The sequence below is a fragment of the Eutrigla gurnardus genome, assembly GCF_963514095.1.
Source record: "Eutrigla gurnardus genome assembly, chromosome: 18".
NCBI lineage: Eukaryota > Metazoa > Chordata > Actinopteri > Perciformes > Triglidae > Eutrigla > Eutrigla gurnardus.
In genome coordinates this window covers 2,844,014-2,869,225 of record NC_139929.1, presented here as the reverse complement: position 1 = coordinate 2,869,225, position 25,212 = coordinate 2,844,014, and the positions used below count along the sequence as shown (strand labels likewise).

At 45.0% G+C, this 25,212-nt stretch overlaps 2 protein-coding genes across 2 annotated transcripts in view; both read right to left on the bottom strand.

The window, feature by feature from the left end:
- Positions 1 to 1,897, bottom strand: part of slco5a1 (solute carrier organic anion transporter family member 5A1) — a 31,033-nt gene extending 29,136 nt beyond the window's left edge. The window contains 2 exon segments of the mRNA XM_084033856.1: positions 95 to 1,373; positions 1,853 to 1,897. Coding sequence (XP_083889982.1) covers positions 95 to 1,037 — 943 coding nt within the window. The 5' untranslated portion in view covers positions 1,038 to 1,373; positions 1,853 to 1,897.
- A 17,612-nt stretch (positions 1,898 to 19,509) lies between these two features.
- On the bottom strand, positions 19,510 to 25,070 carry prdm14 (PR domain containing 14). The gene is made up of 9 exons (XM_084033867.1): positions 24,979 to 25,070; positions 23,721 to 24,330; positions 23,439 to 23,492; positions 23,196 to 23,356; positions 22,840 to 23,110; positions 22,560 to 22,762; positions 22,097 to 22,198; positions 20,485 to 20,704; positions 19,510 to 20,033 (listed from the first exon to the last, which is right to left on the bottom strand). The coding sequence occupies exons 2-9, from the start codon at positions 24,304 to 24,306 to the stop codon at positions 19,873 to 19,875; spliced, it is 1,758 nt and encodes a 585-aa protein (XP_083889993.1). The 5' UTR covers positions 24,307 to 24,330; positions 24,979 to 25,070; the 3' UTR covers positions 19,510 to 19,872.
- Between the last annotated feature and the right edge of the window lie 142 nt (positions 25,071 to 25,212).

The following is a 25,212-nucleotide window of genomic DNA, read 5'->3' as shown; positions in this document are numbered from 1 at the left end:
TAAAATCATTTTCAAGGATTTCCAGCACCCGTACCAACCCAATCAAAATGTGTTCATCATTAACCCATGAGTGTCAGATGACAGGAAGTCTTACCGAGGTAGAGGGAGGCGTTCTCCTTCTTCACGTTGTCGTCCAGGTACGTGGGCCCGAGGGTGTAGATGGGCGTCGACCCCATGCCCACCAGGATCTGGGCGCAGATGAACAGCGTGACGTACAGGTTGTGCTCGTTGCCCTCCTGGTCGCGGGGGCACGACGCCACGTCCAGCTCGCGCCCGCCGCTCCCGTTGCCGCTCTGGCAGAGGCCCTCGCGGCCCGTCGACGAGTTCACCTCCTGGATCTGGTACGGCGGCGAGATGAAGTGTGGCAGGGAGAACAAGGCGGCGCCCACGGCGATGACCACGGCGCCCACGGCCAGCCAGCGCGGCCTCTGACCCCGGCCCCCGAAGTAGGAGATGAAGACGACCACCAGCAGGCTGCCGATGTCGAAGCAGCTGACCAGCAGGCCGGACTCGGAGCTGCGGAGGCTGTAGCGCTTCTCGATGGTGGTGATGACGCTGCTCAGGTAGCCGGAGACCATCAGGGACTGGATGAAGGTCAGGTAGCACATGCAGAACAGGAAGCAGCGGGAGTCCCTCAGCACGGCCCGCACGTACTTCCTGACGGGGATGCGGATGAGGCGGGTGAGGGAGAATCCAAGTTTCTTGCCCCCGGAGCCAGCCCTGTGGCCCTCCACGGGTAACGAGCTGCTGAGGCCCACCAGGCTGGAGGCGGAGGGGGAGAAGTCGGTCCTGGAGGAGGGGGTCTCCGCCGGGCTGGAGTCCGGCGTCTTCGGCCGGAGCTCGCTGCTCTCGTCCACGGTCACGAAGGCGGCGGCGGCGGCGTTGACCCGGCGATCCGGCGGACAGTCTCCGTTCAGGATGGGCAAGCTCTTGGACTTGAAGCAGGTCTCCGGGTCCGGGTACTGGTCCTGGAGCTCGCGGATCTCCAGGGACTCGGACAGGTCGCTGCCCGTTTCGTCATTGTCTGATGATGTCATGGCGCAGGTTGGAGTCAGTAGGGGCCACACGAGGACGCGGCGGAGGCGGGGGGACGCCTCGGCCCTGATAGGGGGACTGGGTCGGACCGGAGCCCTCTAGTTATGTGCATGTTTGATCCCACGCAGCCATTTACAGCCAAAATACTCAGAACATCACCTTCCTTATGTTGGATAGAACGTCGTCTAAGGAGTGAATCGTTCAGAATAAATACAAAAACACATAAACAAAGAAAAGGTGTGTTTAGAATGACCCCCTGATGGTGGATGTTGATTTTATGGCTCTTTGTTAGATTTATGGACCTGTGTTTTTGTTTCGTCCCATAGATGTGCAGCATCCTGTAAAAAAAACAGACAAAGAAATTAGAATATTAACCGTTTTATTTTGATTTTTTTAAATAGTTACACACAAAACAATAACCGTTGTCACTGTCATTCTGCTGATATATAAAATATAACCACACTGGACTTCAAATAGATAAAAATTGCTTAAAAACACAGAAAAATATCTCACTAAAATAAACTAAATAACGTCCACGAACCAACAACCTGCGTATAAAAAGTGCGATGCTGTCGCGGGGGGGGGGGGTTAACGCCAAATAACAGCCAAGCTTCCCTTTGTCAAAAGCAGAAAATATACCAGAGAACAAAAGACCACGCTGTACGCAAACGCATCACGCAGAGTTCGTAAATAAATACTACAAAAAACAACAACGAACGCGTTTCAACGCGAATGAATTTAAAAGCCACGGTAAGTCTCGAGCCTCGACGGCGGGTCTAATTCTCCGTAAGTTCGGTAGCGAGGCTGTAATACTCACACAGGACGGAGGGAGGTAGCTGTTGTTCTCCGCCGAGCGGCCGCTCGCTCAATGAACGCCGCTTCATGCGGAGCTGCTGCTGGCGGGCAGATGCTGCGTTCACGGAGGCTGGGGAATCCTAGAACTCAGCAGCTCGCGTACAAACTTCCGCTCACATCGCTAGAAAAAACAAAAATAAAAAAGTGATGGTGATACAAATAACAATAAATTATTGTTTTTTTACGTGTAGAACTTGAAGTCGCTCTGTGCTATTTAATGTGAATTAACTTTAATTTAAATTCATTTTAAGCAACTTTATGCTTGTTTTATTTAATGCCCCTTCACTCTGTAGCACTTTGTACCAAAGGAAAAGGCCGACATAAATGTAATAATGTGTATTATTGTTATTATTATTATCATTATTATTATTAATTTCTAAAAGCGTAAAAAACAACCTAGAAAACATGTCATATATACCGATCTGTATTTAATCTGGCCATAAAACAACTCTTGTTTTACAACTTTCAAGATACGTTTAAAAAAAAACAACGTGGTGGAATGTCACCTGAACGCAGCAAACGTCAGCCGCTGGGATTTGTAGTTTTTTGCCGTTATACTCGCGTTCAGGTCACGTGTGACGTGTGTCACGTGTAAAAAACAGTGTTGAGTAACAGCGACCCTCCGAGACTCGAGCAACACTTATATTAATGATGATGCGTTCACGTCCTTATCAAGTTATATTCCATTACAATTTCTCTACAACTACGTAGACCAGCATGCTTTTCGGCCCCATATGGTGCCTGTTTAGTATGCTACGTCATCAGCAGTGATTGGCGAGGAATCAAAAGAGAAATAAACTGTCAAAAAGAGTAATAATATAATATTATCTCTCAGAATAAATATTATTAAAGCTGGAACTCACATTAATGTAACTTATATGAGTATTTTCTTCTAGGACTGAGTACACTTATATGGTAATATAAATAATGGTATTGATTCTGTATTTGTCTAAATAAGAATTCTATGTATTTGATTATTTTTGATGGTAAAATGTCCCAGAATGAAGATTAGATGGAGAACGGATAATTAAGTTGCACCTTTTTATTCTCGGAGAGAGCGTTGACTTCCGTGGTGCCTGTCAAAGGGATGGATGACTTTCCCCGAGGTCATTAATTCATTTCCCCGGACCGGCGAGGCGGGTGATCAATCCTCCTCCTCCTCCTCCTCCTCTGCTCCTCATCTTTGCAATCGCAGCCTGAATGTCAAATTTCTGTTTCACTACCCCAAATTTATTTTTTGGTGGAAATAAAAGTTTAAAGCAAAATATATTTCACCAATTTCCACTGGGTCTGTATATTTAAAACAATATTTTACAATTATACATTATTTATTAGCTAACAGACACATCAGCGAATGACATTGAAGTGATTTTCTAGCACACATTTAATTTTAATAATCCAATTTTGTGAACTTTATCCATTGAATATATTACATGTTTTTGTTGGAAACGTTTGCACCAGGTCAGAGGTCACCAAGAGAACAGCAGAGTTGATGAGATTCATTGACTGTGTACCTTTAATTATTTGAACCAAGAGAGGTTTAAGCAGAAGTTTATGCAACAAACTTTATATATTCATCATCTACAGCAGATATATTCCCACCAAAGAAGATGGGGGAGTTATGGGGCATTTATTGAGCCCAGAGAGGTCGATACGTTCCTTCTTTCTCAGAAATAACGGACTACAGTGAAGCTTTAGAAGAATCGGCCACAGAAGAACAAAACTTGACTGTTTTTTCTTGTAATAAAAGGAACATAAACTTCCCATGTGAACCAGCGGAGACTGAAGCAAGCCTGCATTGTTATTATCACAAAGCTGTCCTTCATATCTAAATGTTTCCCACAGCTATTGCCAGCAGTTATTGCTGTATCACATTGTCTCATAAAACCCAGCAATAAAATACACATCTCTTCACAACAACTGTGAAATCTCTTTGTTTTAAATCGCTCACGGTGGGTCGGATATTAAAACCTCTATTTAAAATAGAGATATTGATGTGTAAATATTCATAAATGGATCATTCCGTGTGGAGTCGGCTCTGCAGATGGTGATGAATGTTTTACAGAGAGAGGAGAGAAATACAACACCACCCTCTGGTGCACGATGTGGTTCGGTGAGGCCAGGATCTGCAGCTGAGGGTGTACTTCTGCGTATGACCACTAGATGGTGCTCAGACCTCAAAGCTATGAGGGATGGACTGCATCTGAGCAGGTTAGTTGGTTAAAAAAGACAGAAAAACAACATTTTAAAAAAAAGTAACAGTTGATTTTAGTTTAAGATCTGAAAAAGAGCTTTTATAGAGACGTAACAAATGATCTCATCAGGTTGTCATGGAAACGGGAATCTTCGAGGTCAACAGTCTAGAAGAAGAGGAATCCAGTTTATCAATTTATGATATTCTTCTGAATCTATCCCCACGTTTTCTGAGAGTGCAAGGAAAATCCCTGTAATACTCCTTTAAATTAAATTAAATTAGAATTTAATTTAAAGTTTTTCATTTAATTAAAATATATATTTTATTTCAGAACTACATATTATTTAATAGCCAATTATATTCAATAATCCTTCGATATGGGCATTTATTTATTTTGTCTTCTTTGTTCTTCTCTGTTGGGAGTGATGACATCATCACCATCATCCCCCCCCCCACCCCCAACACTTCTCTATGGCCTTGGATCCCCCCCCCCCCCCTCCATCCTCCCTGCTCCATCCCCACACTCTTCCTGTTAACCATCCCAACTTCATCGACATTACAGGAATCACTAATGAATTCTCAGCTGGCGTGTCTGTCAAAAGAGGAATCTCACCAAACCTTGCTCATACATACCGTACACCCCCCAGCCCCCCCCCCCCCCCCCCCCCCCCCTAACTCACATCTGGCAGCCTTTTCCTGTATGTAGCCGATCATATCCAGCACACATACGGGAACACGGCGTAATGAAAGACACCGAGGTGCATCTGTAACTGGAAGTCTTCTTCTTCCAGGATGAGGAAGCATCATTAATCCCAAATAATCAAGGCCCCTTGATTGTTTTGGTTATTTATACCCGAAAAAAAAGAGAGGAAAGGAAACAATTCAATCGTCTCCTGACTGTTGCTTCATCAGCTAATGGCTTTACAGCAGCACTCAGAGATATAGGAGGACTCTATATGAACTATAACCGCTACAACAGGCGTCCTTTTAAATCAGCCGTCCCTCTTTGTTCGGTCAACATTCTCCCAGGTTCCTGGTCTACAGGACTCCCTGGTCTGTAGTTGGGACTACTCCCCAAATTAGGTCACCCATTCAGAAGGGGGGAACTCTGCAACCCCAGAGAGCGGGCTGATGCATATGAATAAGGCGAGGCAGGTCGGGACAGAAGGCTGGTGTAGTAATTGCGTTAAAAAGTGCAAGGGCCCCCAAAATAAAGACCCCCGGTGTAAACCTGCATGCGGAGGCCCCCTCGCTGTGCAGAGCAATCCCAGCAGATTGGGCCCATGCTTATGCAAAAGTCCCCCCCCCCCCATCCCCTCCAGACCCATCACCATCACCGCCGGCACCCTGATTGGTCGACCGGGTCACCCAATGAGTGCTCTCACACACAGGTGCCTCCATGACAAAGACCCCCTGAATGCCCCCTTTCCTAATAAATCACGAGGACATTAACAAATATGCTGCTTAAGAAGAGATCCTTAACGCTGATAACGAGCGGAGAACTCCTCCTGCTGACGGGAAACACTTCAACTTTATTTCATATCAAGAAAGCCTGGAATAGTGTTTGAAAGTTAAAACACAGCAAAATTAAAATACTTAACAAACAGATAAAGTTTGTGGAACTTCTGTTACATATTAAACAGAATATCAGCGTCTCAATCCTCTGTTTATCCATATTTAAATGCATCAGTAATCCCTTTTAACGAGGTGCAATGATTTACATGATGTGTCCTAATCACCCATGGAATTAATTCATGCATAACATTTGATTGGTGCAATAAAAGACAAGAAACTTGCAAATGATTCCAACTTTATGCGTAATTAAATGAAATGAAATGATTAAATTGATCATTTCTCTTGTATATGAGGTTAAAACGATGGTTTGCACTAAAAACCTTCCTTTAGAAAACACATGATTTTGATTATGCACCATGCATCAAAACCAAGTAAACAAGCGGTGTTAATAGACAGCAGCTGATGCTGTGTGTGTGTGTGTGTGTGTGTGTGTGTGTGTGTGTGTGTGTGTGTGTGTGTGTGTGTGTGTGTGTGTGTGTGTGGCAGTGATTCTGCAGACTCAGCATGTCTATCCTCACAGAGGAGACTGGAGTTTACTGTAAACACAGCGGCTGTTTCAAGAGTCCCATTCCACGTATGGAAATGGGCCGTAGCTCCGGGGGCTTTGTCCTTCTCCATCCACTCAGCCTCACAATGTTAAAAGGAGGGACTGCCAAACATTTCATATTCATGGGACACAATTACCTCCATATGAATGGAATAATTGCCCTTTTTTTTGCGAAGGCTTAAGCTACCAAGTGAAGTATGTGTGTGATTTTCAGGCCCTCAGGCTGAGCTGAGGTGCTCTATGATCTGCAGCACGCTGCATATAGGGTATAATGTACAGTGTGTGTGTGTGTGTGTGTGTGCGTGTGTGTGTGTGTGTGTGTGTGTGTGTGTGTGTGTGTGTGTGTGTGTGTGTGTGTGAAGGATCGCTGTTATCTCCACACACAAACTGATTGCTTATCAGCTGAAAAGAAATGCTAAAGCCGTGTTTGTTTTGAAAAGGAAGCCAGTAAGAATTTAATTTCCCGTATTTACTGATAACAAATACCTGAACTTTTTACAACTTATTTCATCAGTTTTATTTATTTATTATTGTTGGGTAAAGTTATGTTTTATGCACATTCCTGGGTTTGGTGTATGAGAACTAAATGTAGTTTTTCTGCAGCTTTTCGATAAAGACAACATGTGTGTTACCCAGCTGTGATAGGCTGGCTGGGTGGGGTCCCCCCCCCCCCTCTGCTTGGATGAACCTTAAAGGGGAAATCCCCTTCCCATTGTGCCCCCCCCCCTTCAGAAGCCAGAGGTGCTTGAGCGTGTGCCTTCCTCACCCCTGAAGAGGATCTTCTGCCTCGGTTCATCCCACTAATTACCTTCCAAACTGTAAACGGGCCACTCCTGATAATCAGCCTGTAAGCCGGGAGGAAGGCTGGTGGAGGCGAGGGGCGAGGGAGACGAGGATGGATCGGGGATTAAAGGAATGAAGGGGGTTTCAACAACTTGTTAGGTTTTCATGACATCATCCCTGATGGATACGGAGCATCAGATCAATCAGCGGGCTGAGAGGCTGATTGGTTTCTTTTTCTCCAGCGTGTTTCTGTGAGCAGAAACTTCACATCAACAGAATAACTCAAACATATTAATAATAAACAGAAGTTTGGGCTTTTATAACATTCAAAGAGACACAGGCTTCCCTCATTGTGGTGGATGTTTGTTTTTTAGGGGAATTTGTCTTTGATTTCATGTTAAACTTGTTTGAATATTTGAAAAAAAGATACAGCAAACTGTTTTGTGCTTTTGGGATGCTTGAATTTAACATTATTTAAGGGATGTTGGTTTCCTATATTTTCTTATTGTCTAATAAATCCATGAAAAGACAGAAAAACTCAACATTAGTAACAAATATTGTCTGTGTAGGTAAAACGTGTTGTTTTGTTCTCCAAACTAAGAGAAACATAAGTGACATGTTCCTTATAACAACGAATGTGTAGTTTATTTTTAATCAACGCTATCGTCCATGTGCCATAAATAATAATAATAATAATATATTTTATTAATGGGCGCCTTTCAGGACACAAATAATAAGAATAAAAACAGTAAAAACAGACTAAATATAAATATAAAGCAGTAAAACAACAACAGACTAACAGAAGAACAAGTAAATACTAAAGAAGTTACTCAGAGTAAACCAAATACACCCAGAGATCCTTCCCAATAATAATAATAATAATAATGCTATTTATTCTCTTTGAGGGATGTTTAATTAAAAACTACGATGCCAAATCAATTATTTAGCCTTTTTAAAACAAATTAAATTAAAATTGTGGATGTTTTTCTTCTTTCTCTTCTTTTTTTCAACACACATAAATAATATCACCAAAAATGTATTTGTCAGATAAAAATCTGTATGTTTTTAGAGTTAAACAGTCGTCTGTTCCTCATCCCTGATCTGGATCATCCTAAAGACTCACACCCTTACAGTGGTCCTCGAGACACAGCTGCTAATAGAGCAATGCCTTCTGCCCCCCATACACACACACACACACACACACACACACACACACACACACACACACACACACACACACACACACACACACACACACACACACACAATGCAGGGCAGTGTTTGCACTGTAATTACTGCAACACTGTCTTTGTCCGGACGATAATCCGAGGGCTCCATTGTTGGTCATACGTGCCTGCTCCTTCATTATTACTAATACTCACCGACCCCACACACACACACACACACACACACACCCTCCAGAAGTCTCCCTTTCACCCCCTCTGCCACACACACACACACACACACACACACACACACACACACACACACACACACACACACACAGAAAAGTGTGCTGTGCCACAAAAGCACTAAAAAAGAGTCACAATTAGCCCCCGGCCAGGAAGCGTGCCGCACAATGGGGGCCAAACTTTTATACGACTCTTTAATGCAAACAAACGGGAGTGTGCTCCCCCCCCCCCCATCACTATCTCACCCTCTTTGTGGGGGTCACTCATTTTCATTTATCAGTCAGCCATTCAGTGCTGAGATCATCGGTGGGCCGAGCTCTGTCAATGATTGTATGGGGATCAATAATCAATAGAGGGAGGCAATCAGAGATTTCTTTCTTTTACAGTAAAAACCAGAGACGTTTAGTTTGTGGTGGCTTCAACAGGTTCCACATTAATGATCAATAAACCCTCTGGTTGTCCCTCCCGATCGATCAGCTGATCCGGTATCAGATCAGCCAACAGATCTATGGAGGCTGTAATTGAGTGTGTGTTCACGACACACACACACACACACACACACACACACACACACACACACACACACACACACACACTTCTTTCTGTGTGTGTTTCATACTGTATAAAAGGCCCCACATGGGAAGAGGAGCTCCCCGTGCTAATTATGAGTGGTGAAGGCGGGTTTGTGATTGCGGTTGTTGGTTTGAGTCCCAGAGGAGGATCAGTATTCAGTCTGTCCACGGCGGTGTGTGATTAGAGAGGCGGGGGAAATTTACCAATTAAGACATCAGGACATTTTACTTTTACAGTTTTTAACTGGAGTAAATACATCTTATCTTAATTCATCAAAAAGGGGTTAAACTCCTATTATTATATATTATACATGCAGGCAGATGTAATATATTACAATTAATGGATTTAAAGCTGATCGTCTTAATAGCTGGAGATGTTTTTAATGGAAAAACTGACCAAACCTGAGACGTCCAAGAAATATTTGTTCTATATTCTGTTGTTTTTGCTGTCAGGTTTTATTCATATTAAAATATATAAACTTCTAAATGGAATTAAACAAGTAGCAATAGTGTTTTTATGTGTGTGTGTCTGTGTGTGTGTGTGTGTGTGTGTGTGTGTGTGTGTGTGTGTGTGTGTGTGTGTGTGTGTGTGTGTGTGTACTTACATGCTTCCGTGACCACCTGTGATGCTAATGTTACCTGTCAGCTCCCTCACACACACACACACACACAGGTGTGTGTCCAGCAGGAGATGGATTACAGGACAACAATAGTCACATTTAATAGTGAGGAGTCCGTCTGGGAGCCGCCATCATTAGAAGTGTATTTTTTGTTGAAGGGATGGTCTAATGGTCAGGTTTAAGGCTAATAGGGCCCGGGGGGAGGGTGTGTGTGTGTGTGTGTGTGTGTGTGTGTGTGTGTGACATATTAACACAGTGACCGAACCATAGAAGAATAAAAAGACATTAAAATAACTATTTAGCTACGGAGAGTTTCAGTCTCATCTTTGGAGGCTGTTTTTTAATTTCTTTGGCAGAAAGTTTAATTTTTTAAACGTAATGGGACTTTGCTTTTTGAAAGGGATGCTAGTTTTCAGGCTGAGCCTGCTAACATGAAGGAATATTAAAAAAAACCTTGATCTGAGATTTTTCGGCACATTTCCAATAGTATCCATAGTTTAAAGATAATTTAAGAGGATCAATAAGTATATAATATATCAATAAGATCAATAAATAGGTGCTGATATCATGAGTTTTAAAGCAGCAGCTCCAGATTTACCTCACATACTAGGATCCACATCTCGGCCCCAAAATCAGCCTGTTCTGGTTCCTCCCAGTCTTCAGATCATCATCATCATCATCATCATCATCATCATCATCATCATCATCATCATCAATCTGAGCATCCATCAGCCGTGAAGCCCGATGAGCTCGTCCTCCTCCGTTTGCAGGTGAAATATCGAGGATGATGATGATGGTGATTATTGGTGATTTCCTCGGCTCTGTGTGTCGTTAAGGGAGGAGGAGGAGGAGGAGGAGGAGGAGGAGGAGGAGGAGGAGGAGGAGGAGGTGTTCTGTGTTTATGAGTTGAGTCTCCACTCAGGGCCCGGATGGATCACCTGTCCTCAGGTCAGCGTTTGCATCACCTGATGGTATTCCAGCTGCTGATGAAGCGAGGCAGGAGGAGCAGATAGAAGGATGAATCTGCTACTCCTCACTGTCTTCATACATCAGTGTTTTATAAATGAGAACGTTCTCTAAACCCCGTAGACCCCCCCCCCCCCACTCTCCTCTCCTCCACGTTCCCTCTTCCCTTTAATTACTGTGTTCATGCTCGACGGCCACTGATGACTTGATTAAGCCTGCCGTGTGCAGTTCCAGTCTCTACCCTGCTGATGAATGAGGCTAAAGCTTATTAACTTACTGGTCCTGATCAATACGGGGGGGGAGGAAGCTGCTGCCACGCCGCCGTCACATCAACACACATGATTAGCGTACGTGAAGATAATACCTGCTGAGAGGAGCACAGGTGGGTCGATGAGCAGCTGCAGGATTTACTTCACCACGGAGGACTTTGGTTGAAGTTGGTGATCGAATCACGAGGAGGTCAGAAGGTCTGAGAGATCTTCAGAACACTTCCTGCCAACATCTAACACAAAAAGTTTGGTTATTTATTCAGAATTTGGCTTCTAATTGCACAAAACAATCATATGATCTGATGAAAGCCAGATGCCAGAAATGGAGAGGGAAGGAGGCAGCAGAAGAAGAAGAAGAAGAAGAAGAAGAAGAAGAAGAATTACATCTAATCCCCTTAATTCCCCCGAGGAGACCTTCCAGCTCCACCGGGGGTCTTTTACAAATGAGAGGCTCATCATTGAAGCTAATTTAACCTCCAATGGAAGCAGTGAGCGTGCGTGGAGAGCAGATACATCATGTTTGAAGGTGACATCTTCACTGAGGATCCTCTGAATGGAGAGATGGTGACGGAGGAAGGTGCCAGGTGTCCGTCTGAGAGAGAAAAAAAACATGTTTCCACTCTTCTCATTCTGATATTGATCATTTTTTTGTGCTGCAGAAACAATCTTTTATGGTGAGAGGTTCCAGTATTGATGTGGTCAGACACACACACACACACACACACACACACACACACACACACACACACACACACACACACACACACACACACACACACACACACACACACGAGAGAGGTGTTTGATTCATTTTTCTTGTTGCTTCCTGTTGCAGAGAAGATGCAGCTCATGCGATACCCCCCACCCCCACCCCCGGGTGTCTGAGGACCATCAGGGTCTGTCGGGGTCCTTAATGAACACGGACTCTGTAATGTAAACCTGGATGTGTTAGCGGGCCTGGCTAGCCTCAACATTAGAGCCAGTATTGACCTTTGTTTCCCCTCTGCTGTGTTCGGATCGTCTGCAGAAGTTTTAAGACGACGCGCACCATTAATGTGACTGTGGCTCATTTTCAGAGGCATTGATCTGCTGCTGGAGCTTACAGAGCCGGGGAGGAGGAGGAGGAGGAGGAGGAGGAGGAGCAGAGGTGGGTCTAAGCGGGATAGGGGTTGCTAAAGCAGAATGCTAAAGGTTTCAGCAGCTGATACGGGGCTCAGCTTTCAGCCGCATGCAGCTAAATGTGGAGCCTCTCAGCTCCGAGACGCTATACGGTGTCTCAGAGGACCCAAACACACACACACACATATATATATATATATATATATATATATATATATATATATATATATATAGTCAAAGTACCACAGGTGAGAAATGAATTGGATATTTAGTTCAACAGGAAACCACAGCTGATGCAGATACAAAATCTGAGTCTGTTTACACAAATAAAAGCTGCAAATCCTTTTTTTCCCAGTGGAAGCTCACAATGTTAATGTTGTTTCTTTTATCAGAAACCTTTCCACTGGGTCCTGATTTTATAGTCTAAACTAAATAAAAACAAAGTGTGAAAACGTTTGATTTCTTTAAATTAAAACTACTGATAAACATATTATTAAGAAGTAATGCCAGAGATGAACTACATCTATATGTCTACGTGTGGAGGAATCTACTTTACAAAAACCCATTAAAGCAGGCCTAGTGAGGATGCACACTTAGCAGGCACCACTAAATCCTGAAGTGGAGAAAAATACTTGCCGAGCTCGGCACTTTTCCCCTCTGATAAATGTGCATTATCAGAAATGTTGCTGTATCTCCTCCTGACTTCTATTACCTCGCTCAATAAGGAACCGTGGTCAATAAAGTCGTCTGGGACGTGAGTGTGTGTGTTTTTCTCAAGTATTGAATATTTTCGTTAAAAATAAAACACGGAGTCACATTATTGTATTATTGAAATAGTAATTGTGCCGAGATAATGATCGACTGAGGGAAAGGCAGCGGTGATCGCCACCTCTAATTAATTGTCCCGTTGTTTCCAGATGAATCAATGAGCATCAGAAGATTGTCTGCCATGAATCTCATGTGTTGGAGAAAAAAAAGCATAAACAGATCAATGGAGCTACTTTATAGGCTCCGATATGGGCTTATGTGTGTGTGTGTGTGTGTGTGTGTGTGTGTGTGTGTGTGTGTGTGTGTGTGTGTGTGTGTGTGTGTGTGTGTGTGTGTGTGGGGCAGACGGACTGCTTTGGAAACCAGAGCTGTAAGAGAAGCCCATTTAGCATATGGCTTCTTTTTTTTTTTACCACGGAGAGGTAAACACAGTGGGGAGGCCAGGAGAATAGTAAAACAGCCTCCTCGGGTCAGATGTCCCCGAGGACCTCAGAGTGGACTACAGAGGACACGCGTCCCAATGACGGCCGAGGTCACACAGCAAGATCCACCTTTCTTACTTCCTCCACTCTCCATCTTAAAGCTTCTCCTTTCCCTCCCGTCCCGTCCTACAATCTTTTTACTTCCCCCTTTTTTTTTTTTTTTTTGCTCTTTTTGGGTCTCGGTTGTCCCCGACACCAGTCCAGATCAACTGTCAAAACCTCGAAACCCTAATGGGGCCTTTTTAAAGTGACAATCTTAACAGATCAATGCACCCCTCAGGAATCAGATTACAAAGACCGCCAATGACCACACGTGGAGGAGGAGGAGGAGGAGGAGGAGGAGGAGGAGGAGGAGGGAAATAAGATAGTGGAGATGTGTGCATGACCACATACCTGCTTTATTTTAATGGGGTAATTGTGCTGCAGCCCTCCTCAAGGGGGGGTGGTGGGGGGGCTGGACTGCAGACTGCTGAAAGGGCGTAAAAGAGGAGCGGCGGCGGCGATGGCGGGGTGTTAAGAAGTTAGATGCCGGGAAGCAGCACTAAGGTGGCGCTAGGCTAGAGAGAGGCCATAAAGGCCTGTTAGGGTACATTAGGTGGAGGAGAGGGTCATAAGGCTTCATGAATGTTTCAGCAGGACGGGGGGAGGATGGGTCTTCCAGCTCTGCTGTCAGAAAGCCTTCATGACTCAGGGTCGGGGGGGGGGGGGAGACACTCTATTTCCCTGCATCACAGACAGACGACGAGGACAGAAGTCTTGGCTGTGGTGGAGCACTCAGCGGCCGCCTCATCATCCGTCACCGTTTCCACCTCCATCACTGTCAACAGCAGCACCGGTGAAGCCCCGCCTCCTGCCGTCTCCAGCTTGAAGACCATCTCTAGATGTTTGGCAACCAAAGCATCAGGTGCTTAAACAGCCATTCCTGCCCGAGGTAGAACATCCACACATATATACCCCCCCTCCAGCCTCCAGCCTCCTCTTGTCCTCCCCTTTGACCTGTGCAGGCCTTGGGGAGCTGCCTGGGGTCAGGGTCGATTGTCCCAGGAACAATAGGAGTGTAGCTGTGATGGTGGAGGAGACTATATAACAGGTTGGTAAACCGTGTTGGTTTAAAAGGCTTCCACTGCTGGGATGAGAGGACGATCTTGACCCTGACGTCGTCGTTTTAGCTTCTTGTGGAAGTGACAATTCGACCCTCACAGTTTAGAGTCCCATCCACGTTTAGGGATCTGGATCTGGATCAGACTCCTCTGGGCTCACACACACACGGACTGCTGGTCCCAGATCAGATCGGGTTGATAGAGTGGCAGCATTAAAGTGATTAGAGAGGGGGGGGGGCGATGACAAGAGGCTGATAAGGCAGTTGTCCTCCCTCGTCTCTGTTAGCGTTGTTAAACGTGACTGACGGTTATTGATGACCTGACCTGAGACCCCCCCCCCCCCCTCTATGTCCCTGTGTTTGTGCGTCACACACACACACACACACACACACCCTGATGCATTGGAGTGTGTGTGTGAATATGAGGTTGGCAGTGTGGCTCACTTCTGTACTCGTTATCGATCGGCCGCTGTCCCCCCGGTGACACATCGTGATGAACGATGGCATTGAGGGGGACAAGACCGGAGCGCTTATGAGCTAATCCACTTCCTGCTCTCTGTTCATACCACACTTTCCAACCAGAGCGGGCACACTTTCTCCCACGTATAAATCTCCCTCCTCGTTTGTGACAGAAAGCAAACACATCTCTACTCGAGGGTCGATGCCGGCCGTACGTGAGCGGCCGATCCCTCTAAGTGTTGGTTTGAATGCACAGCTTAGTCGGGGATTAGCTGGACCAACAGCACACATCTTCAGGGGCGGGGAGGTCACGGATGTGTGCGTGTGGCCGGAGTACAGTGTCCATATGTTGGGAATCCTTTCCTCGGGGGGCGACACATGCTGTCCTACGTTTAAATCCCTCTAAAAGGACAGAAACTGTGACAACTTTCTAACTTTACAGGCTCCTCTCTGAACTATCAGGGGATTTAATGCACGCATGTCTTTTCCTCTGGCCAGTAGTGTAGCATGCAGCAGCAGCATGTGGTCCCGCTGTCCTAAAGCATGGCTCTTTTCAACACCTCCACCCACCGGGAGGAACATCCGCCTGAGAATAGACCCCCGGCACAACAGGGGCAGCCAAAATCACCAGGCTGCTGTCACGTGGGAATTAAAATGATCAGAATTTACATACTTCTATATATCAGAAGGGCAGCATCGTGTGTGTGTGTGTGTGTGTGTGTGTGTTAGAGAGAGGGTTCATCATCACCTACAGGAATAACAGTCCGGTTACACACAATGGCCCCGTGCATAAACACACACACACACACACACACACACACACACACACACACACACACACACACACACGGCACACTGAGAACTATTGTAAAGCGTGACGGCATGGGGAGAAGAAGCCTCCGACACTTTCTAACATCAGAATGACAAAGACAGATGTCGACCTACAAGCAGATTCACTCCTTTCAGAGCCGACGCATAAGAATCAGCCGAAGAAGAAGAGCTCGGTGGTCCGTCAGGGGTTAACTAGTTCACAGGGGATGATGGATGGATGGATAGATAGATAGATAGATAGATAGATAGATAGATAGATAGAGGTGTGTGTGTGTGTGTTGGGGGGGCAGTAGGCCTAAATATGTTGCCTCGTGGGACCACGGTGGAACCTCACACCAGCCCCCCAAAGAGAAGGATAAGGCCATCTGCCTCCTCACTCATCAATCCCACCTCGAAGACACACACACACACACACAGACACACACACACACACACACACACACACACACACACTGAGTGGCAGCAATATGGAGAGGCTTTGCAGATAGTGTTTGATCTCTCTTTCATGCAGGCCGCTGAGCCTCTGTGTGTGTGTGTGTGTGTGTGTGTGTGTGTGTGTGTGTGTGTGTGTGTGTGTGTGTGTGTATGTGTGTGTGTGTGTGTGTGTGTGTGTGTCCTGCTGCACTGTCAACTGTCCCGGTGGAAATCACCGGTGTTATAACAACAGATCCAACCTGAGGCATGAATGGCAGGACAGAAGCTGGTCAGCACATCTCCTTACAGGGGGGGGGGGGGGGGGGGGGGGTCCATTCAAACTGAAATGACTTAACACAAATGTTTCTTTAAAGTCACACAGATAAAGAACAACGGCATCAAACTAAACTTCTGCAGCTCCGTTCAATAAAGTGAAATTAAAACAATATAAATGTATCTGCTCAAACTTCAATAAAGGAAATTAAAGTAAAGTTAGTTCAACGACAAAGAAATGTCAGGAAATGTCCAACTATAGCTACTTATATATCTTATTATATCTGACATATCATCACATCTGGGCTCAGGAGACTCCAAACCTACGAAGAATCAATAATCCATGAAGAAACCTCGATGTGGACCCGATCTCAGGACCTAAAAACATTCATATACATTCACTATTATATGTACCGTAAAGATCCAGAGCCTGTTGCACTAAAAACAAGTAGAAAGTTTCAGAATTCAAGGAGCTGAGATTTTTTTTTTTTCGTGGGTTTGAGGCCGACTGGAGGGGGGGGGGGGGGGCAGATGGACCCAGAGAGCTGGTGTGGTTATGGTTTATGGGTCCACTCAGCTGAGAGTCTGAGACCTGTCTGGAACCAGAGGCTAGAGCCACACACACACACACACACACACACACACACACTGACAGCTATTAGGCAATCAATAGAAGCTAATACATCAGAGCCTTTGACCACTCAGCTCCACTAGCTTAGCAGACGGGATCCACCAATCAGGCTCTCTGTGAGGAGATGCATTTTACATGAAGCACACGGTAATCTCTCCTTTATATCACCGTTATTCATGCATTCATACGGGATGAAATCATACGTTTGATTTTAAAGAGAGAGGGAGAGTTATGTGAGTGCTCCTTATCATTAATATCAGGTTAATATAGGGATTAATGCCCTCCAGAGGCCCTCTGTTAACTCGCCAGGAGGTTAAGTGTGAAATCGATCCGGATATAAAAAAAAAAAAACCTTCCATCCTCCTTAAATCAGCCAATCAGAGAGGTGCTAGTAAAACCCAGTCTTTTAGCACGGCTCGCTAACAATCTCCACTATTTCAGCTCTGGCAGCTCATTCTCCTTCTGTCCTCCTTTGTTTCCTCCTCCTCCCCTCTGCTCCTGGAGGCCACAGAGGGGAGGATCCTCCCCCCTCCCCCTCCTCGGGGTTGTATACGGGGGAGGCGCTGGGTGATCTACACTTGTTCAAGCATCCAATATTTCGCCGATTTGAAGAGGAGAGGGAGGCTGTTAAACATTCAGAGAGGAGGCGACCCCCGACCCCCGACCCCCCGACCCCCAGAAAGGCTGCCGTCCATCCGTTTACAGAACATAAACCGAGCCGGAGGACTTTAGTGGGCTCAGATCTCAGAGAGCAAGAAAAAAATCTGTTTTATCTCTGGATTTAGATCAGAGGTCTGATCCCCCCTACTGGTCTACAGAGACCCGGTGGAGGGACCCCCTACTGGTCTACAGAGACCCGGTGGAGGGACCCCCTATTGGATTAGAGAGACCCGGTGGAGGGACTCCCTATTGGTTTAGAGAGACCCGTTGGAGGGACTCCCCTGGTCTACAGAAACCCGGTGGAGGGACCCCCTACTGGTTTACAGAAACCCGGTGGAGGGACTCCCCTATTGGTTTACAGAGACCCGGTGGAGGGACCCCCTACTGGTTTACAGAAACCCGGTGGAGGGACCCCCTATTGGTTTACAGAGACCCGGTGGAGGGACCCCCTACTGGTCTACAGAGACCCGGTGGAGGGAGCCCCTATTGGTTTACAGAGACCCGGTGGAGGGACTCCCTATTGGTTTAGAGAGACCCGTTGGAGGGACTCCCCTGGTTTACAGAGACCCGTTGGAGGGACTCCCCTGGTCTACAGAAACCCGGTGGAGGGACCCCCTATTGGATTAGAGAAACCCGGTGGAGGGACCCCCTACTGGTTTACAGAAACCCGGTGGAGGGACCCCCTATTGGTTTAGAGAGACCCGTTGAAGGGACTCCCCTGGTTTACAGAGACCCGTTGGAGGGACTCCCCTGGTCTACAGAAACCCGGTGGAGGGACCCCCTACTGGTTTACAGAAACCCGGTGGAGGGACCCCCTATTGGTTTAGAGAGACCCGTTGGAGGGACCCCCTGGTTTACAGAGACCCGGTGGAGGGAGCCCCTATTGGTTTACAGAGACCCCCTATTGGTTTACAGAGACCCGGTGGAGGGAGCCCCTATTGGTTTACAGAGACCCCCTATTGGTTTACAGAGACCCGTTGGAGGGACCCCCTGGTTCACAGAGACCCGGTGGAGGGACCCCCTATAGGTTTACAGAGACCTGGTGGAGGGACCCCCTATTGGTCTACAGAGACCCCCTATTACATATCGTATAATTAAATACAATAATAATGTGTAGAGCAGCCTATAGTTCCATGTATAACAGTACTTTGTAATGATGTAGTACTACTACTAGTGTGAAGTACCCCAGAGGTTAAAGGTCACATAACAGAGCACTGAGACAGAGACTGGACACTGGTTTTTATCAGACCGATGCCATGCTTTCCTTCCTCTCTCTCTCTCTCTCTCTCTCTCTCTCTCTCCCTCTCTCTCCCTCTCTCAGGGCAACAACGCCTGTGGGGCAGTTGGTGACAGGGCGAGGGGCAGATGTCAGTCACGGTGAGCTGCTTTGTGAGCAGCAGCAATAGACCACCTCACTGCTGCACTCTATTGTGACTCTATTGTCATTCATTTGGTTCCAGAGGGCTTTCTCTCTTTCTTTCTTTTCTTTTTACGGTGAGCCTCACAAGTCTACCAATCCATCACTGGACACACACACACACACACACACACACACACACACACACACACACACACACACACACACACACACACACACACACACACACACACACACACACACACACACACACACACACACACGCAAATGTCTGCAGAAATGTGAAGCAATTAGACTCCACGGATTAATTTAACAATAAAAAAATAAATACATTTCTGATAAAACTGCACGTGCACATATCATGTAATTAAAAAAAGTTTGTGCTGTGATTTAGTTTTTCTGAGATTTCAATCAAAGTTCAATTCAAACATAAATCAAAACCAACAATCTTGTTTCCATGCTGTCATTTTTTATTATTTAAAGCGGACAAACAACAACAGACATGTGATTGATCTGCATGACATCACAGTAAAAAACATGTTATCAGTATAAATTAAGAGAGGGTTTAACATTTATTGGATACACAAATAAATCAAATGCTTTTCAAGCGTTTTGTCGAGGCAATAATAATAACAATAATAACAATAATAATAATAATAATAATAGTTGTTATTATTTATTGGTTACATTCACAATTACAATACAGAGTGAAAAAGCCACAAAACAACAGACAACATATTTTAACATATTATAAATAGATTTAGACAATTTTAAATTATGATGAACATATTTAAATAAGCCTTTTATAGAACACGATTTACTGAAGCAGCATTTACAAAAAGAAAAAGGTTATTTCCCTCTCAGGGTATTGCCACGATGTTCCTGTTTCTATAAAATTAAACGGTTTACACACAAGCGGATTGTTCCGGATCAGTTCCAGGGTCGGTATTCTGGATTTAGACCCGGTAACCCGGTGTACCGGGGGTTCTGTCCGGGGTTCTTCTGTGTTTTCGGGTTGGCCTTCAGTGAGTCCTCCTGTAGACCCGGACCCGGAGGGGACGGGAGGACCGTGCCGTCGAGGATGTGCCTGTCTGCAGGGGAAATACCTCAATACATTAAAAAAAGCAATGCAACATTTCTCTTTATAGCCTGAATATTATTCATCCATAAAAAGTAAAATATATTTAAATTCGATTCTTTAAATACATTGCATTATTTGTATACGATCAAAAATGACCAACTTTTACGAATTATATCCACAAAATATGAACAGAGGCTGCCTAATAATATTTAATACATAATAATATTTATTTTATTTTATATTATTTTATTTATTTTTGGTTTTATTTAGTTATTATTTTATAATATTTATTGATTTATTTGTTAGGCCTATATCCACAAAATATGATATAAACAGAGGCTGCCTAATAATATTTAATAAATAATCATATTTATTTTATAATATTATTTTATTATTATTTTATAATATATATATATATATATATATATACCGGTATATATAAATCCAAAATAAAGTCTTACCTTTGTGACTCGCCATGTGGTTTTTTAAGTCCTTCTCCTCCGGAAACGTCGCCCCGCACAGGCCGCAGGGGAGCGGCTTGTCCCGGGCGTGGGTCCGCCGGACGTGGCTGTCGTGGGCGGCGTGAGAGGCGAAGGCCTTCCCGCAGTGCTTGCACTTGAAGGGCCGCTCTCCGGAGTGCTGGCGGATGTGTGTGCGCAGGATGCTGGAGGCGGTGAAGGCCTGGACGAGAAAAACATATAGAGAGAGATGTTTGCTTTTATTCATTTTAATTTGGACAACAATAATGACGTCAGGATGAAAGGAAATAGGGTTTTAACCAGAGGTGTCAGTACAACAGACATTCTCTATACTCAAGTAGAAGTACACATACTTCAAAAATACTCCGGTAAAAGTAGAATTCAACGTCTTTACTCAAGTAAAAGTGAAAAAGTACAGGCTCAGAAATGTACTCAAATTATAAAGAAAAGTATCTAATTTTTACTGTCTGTTTTTTTATTTATTTTTGCAAGACTAACTGACTGAATCTCGATTATTAATAAGAAATAACATAATAAAGAATTCCCCTCAAATGTATTAAAATTAAAGTAACAAGCCTGTTGAACATGTGGGGAGTTGAAGAACAGATATTTGTTTTAAAATGTAAAACAGTTGCCAGGAACATAAATACTCAACTAGAGTATAAATACCTCAACATAAGTACAGTAACAAATATTTATTTGCACAAGAGATGCAACTTTTAGATCATTACAAGCAATTTAAACCAATTAAACCGACTTTCATCTATCAAATGGATTTTTACCGTATAACATTAATTAAAAGTTAAAAGTCACACTATTTAATTCCAGTTTTCTTCTCCGCATGTGTTGTTTTTTAGTGAAAGCCGTGAAACGCGTCGTGTCTCTCAGGAAACAGATAAACCGTCCAGATGAGGAGAGAAGAGGATTAGAGCTCAACAAAACCCTCCGAGAAGAAAAGGACAATAAAAGGAACAAACTTCTGCTCATCCCGGGCCGTAAATTAAAAGTAGAACCTCAGGAGACAAAGGGGAGTGGGTGTACATCTGGCGATAATTAGCATGTAAGTGTCAGCGCGCGACACACAATAATGAGGGGCTCGTGCCAAAACGCACCGTGAAACGAGGAAGCCACAAAGAAGATCCTGCAGGCCCAGACCAGAGGGGGGACTTAAAATATATAATGTATTATAAGCATCGAACATAAAAGCCTTAAATACTTCCATCCGTTGGATTCGTTCTGAAATTCAATATTTAAATTACATTTTTACTCGATATTTGCAGATTTTAGTCTAGTTTAATTTAGGTTGTCACAAAATAAGATAACTCATAGGCCTACTTAATTATGCCTACTCATTCAAATGTAATGATATATATATATTCAAGATTTAATTCCATATTATCAAGTTTTCTTGATATATTGAGAAGGTTTCGTCCATATATTCCATTTTCACTACATTTTCTCGAGATTTCATTCCATATATTCCGACTTTTATTCCATATTCTCAAACTTCACATTATATATATATATATATATATATATATATATATATATATATATATATATATATATATAATAATGCAGAAAGCCTCCTTACCTTATTGCAGTACACACACTTGTACGGCCGTTCTCCAGAGTGCACGCGCATGTGTTTGTTGAGACTGGAGGACTGAGAGAAACTCTTCCCACACACTGAACACTGCGGACCAAACACAACACATTATATAGTTATATATGTGTATATATATATATATATATATATATATATATATATATATATATATACAGTATATATAGTCATTTAGATTGGTGTTTTATTTTGGAAGAACTTAATTAATTAAAACATAGTTTAAAGGAAGAGTTCATCCACATGTTCTGTGTTCTTTAGAAAGATAAAAATAACAATATGTATAATAATTGAATGCTTTTATCGTCGTTTCTTCTTAAAAAGGACACTAATGTGCTTTCTAAGCTGCTGACGTCACGCAGCGGGGAGCTGTCCTTTCAGCACCACGCCAACTTTAGCTCATATGATTTCTACTGCCAGCCGTTTCCGGTACCTTGTGAGGCCGGTGTTTTTCGTGCACGTGCAGAATGTGGATCCTCAATCGGTCCCTCTTCTCGAAAGACCTGGTGCAGAGGTGGCAGGGGAACTTCCGGTCCCCCTGGTCCACGCAGCGCGTGTACTTCAGGTGCTTGTCTCTGTAGTACTTGTAGGCGAACACCTTCCCGCACCGGTCGCACTTGAACCCCTCACCGGAATCTGGGAACAACGACACAGTATTGGTTTGGGTTCTACTAGGAACGCTGGTGGATCAAACCGAAGGTCTAGATTCTAACCTTCAATGGGAGGAACCGGGTCTCCGTCCTCTCTGGGGTCCTTCAGGGTCAGGGGGATGCCGAGGAACTGCATGTAGCAGTCTCCGTACCACACCAGCAGCTCCTGCCCGGACCGGATCTCTTTGCAGGCCTCGTAGAAGATCTGACCCTGGGTCTGCACCGCGATCAGGTTCTGCTCCTCCGGGAAACGCGCGCACTTCACCAGAGACATCCAGTTCCCGGAGCCTCCGCGGCCGTCGACGAAGTGACTCAACCGGCCGTTTTCAAACACCTGGAGGGGGGGAAGACACCATGAGACTCACCCCCAAGACTAGACCGGACCCGGATCAGAACTTTTAAAGGGAACTGCACATTACCTCCCACATGAGAGTGTTGTCGTCATAGGTTTTAATCTCGCTGGTGTTGACCAGCTTGCCCTGGAAGGGTCCGAAGCGCGTCCCTTTAGGGACGCTGCTCTGCTCGGTGAAGACCCCGCAGTGGGACACGTTTCCCCAGGCCGCCCGCACCACGGTTAACCCTGCAGGACCAGATCTCAATGTAAGCCTCCAGCAGCGCAGATAAAGGTGAATTAACGGGGATGTATGAGAAGAAAGTCTCACCTTCTGGAAGGTCGAGCGTGTCTTTGTCCAGCGGGAGAACGTGAGACGAGGAAACTGGAAACAACAACACATGAGGATCAAATAAAAAGGCTTCTTTATTAAACTTCTGGGGGACTTTGAGCAGAGATTTCTAACTGAATATTACTGTTAAAAAAAGTATTATAAGGTAAATTAGTATGAGAAATATATCCACTTATTTCTGGACTTTTCTAGTTAAATCAAAGCCAAAATAGACCTATTTCTATATTTCCATAAACATCCCATAATGAGCAGAAGTCTCACCTGACTTCTCGGGCAGGGCCAGACCGGATATGGCGTGTCCCGCGCTGCTCTCCTGGTTGCCGGAGTAACCGTAGAGCACCATGAACAAGTCGTCCTCGCTGAAGTTGTACGACAGCCGCGTTTTCTCCGGCGACGGCTCCGCGCTCTGCAGCCGGAACGGAGCGTCTTTGGGCGGCGAGGAGGAGGCGCAGCAGGAGGAGGAGGAGGAGCGCTCACTGGACGGGCTGCTGAAGTCCGAGGACAGCGGGCCGGCGGCGTGCTCCGTCACCACGGCGGCCAGCTCCTCCGGCTTGGCGTACAGCGGGTGTCCGGGCAGCATGTGGCCCAGGTAGGGGCTCAGCATGTGGACGGAGGCGTGCTGCTGGAACGGGGGCGCGCCGCCGTGCAGGTGGAGCGGCAGGGAGTCCGACACCAGGCGACCCAGGGACTTGAGCGGGTGCATGAGGCCGTGGGTGCGCGGGAGGAAGTCCACGTAGTGGGGCTGGTGCGGGAGAGGGGCCGGGTAGAAACCCCGAGCGGGACTGGCCTTCAGCATGCCGGCCTGGTAGCAGGTCTTCACGGGGATGCTGGACAGGGACACCGACATGTCCAAACGGAGATGAGTGTCCTCCTGTGGGGGAGACAAGGGGGGAGGGAGGGGAGGTATTAAAGTTTAATGTAAGACATTTTAAAAAGGAAGTGAGGCTGACCACAAGCTGAATGGATTTTGTTAAATTTGCATTTTATTCAATAATCCAACTGAACTCAGATCAGCAATGACGACATTTAATTTAGTGAATCTTCTATAAAAAACACATCCAGAGTGTTTAAATTAAAATGTATTTTCCTGCAGATTTAACAAGAATATCGCATAAGAAGTAAAAACACCGCAGAGCTGATTTAGCAGGATTTCCAGCTGAGAGGTTTTTAAACGACCGGCTGGAATAAGATGTCTTTTTTTTTAGGAAGCGTTAACCAGCAAGCCGGTAAATAGAGAGACAAATCAGGGTCATGACACCAATTCAAGGCGGTCTGCCGGAGCAGAGGTCAACATTAATGAAGCTTTTTATGGACTTTACAATTACCGACAACGAGAAGGGGAAGAGAAACGCGAGGGGAGGCGATATGTGCTCTAATCCCAATAAAGACTTCCACTGGGATTTAACTGAACGAGTTGCATCATTTCAAATATGAAAAAAAAAACATATTTTAAAAGGAAAATCATCAAAAGATTATCTCCAAAATAAATGTGCATGTAAATCTGGAACAATAAACTCACCTTGTTCAACAAACTGGAGACGTCATGTCCAGGCTCCACGTCTAACAGCCGGCCGGGTCTCGAACCGAACGAATTAAAGGAGAAAAAGTCCGAGTCGCGCAGCAGCAGCAGGTCAGAACTCCAGAGACACGAACCTCCCCGTCTGCCTGCCTGTTATGTGTGTGAGTGAGTGAGTGGTTGGTCATCTGAGGGCACCTCCACTCTGGTCCGGTCTGAGATGCTCCTCAGCACCTT

Coding starts and splice junctions, on each gene's coding strand:
- prdm14 (XM_084033867.1), bottom strand. CDS start 24,306: ATGTCGGTGTCCCTGTCCAGCATCCCCGTGAAGACCTGCTACCAGGCC. Junction 23,357..23,438: donor CACGCTCGACCTTCCAGAAG/GTGAGACTTTCT, acceptor CTGGTCCTGCAG/GGTTAACCGTGGTGCGGGCG. Junction 20,034..20,484: donor CCACATGGCGAGTCACAAAG/GTAAGACTTTAT, acceptor TTTCCCCTGCAG/ACAGGCACATCCTCGACGGC.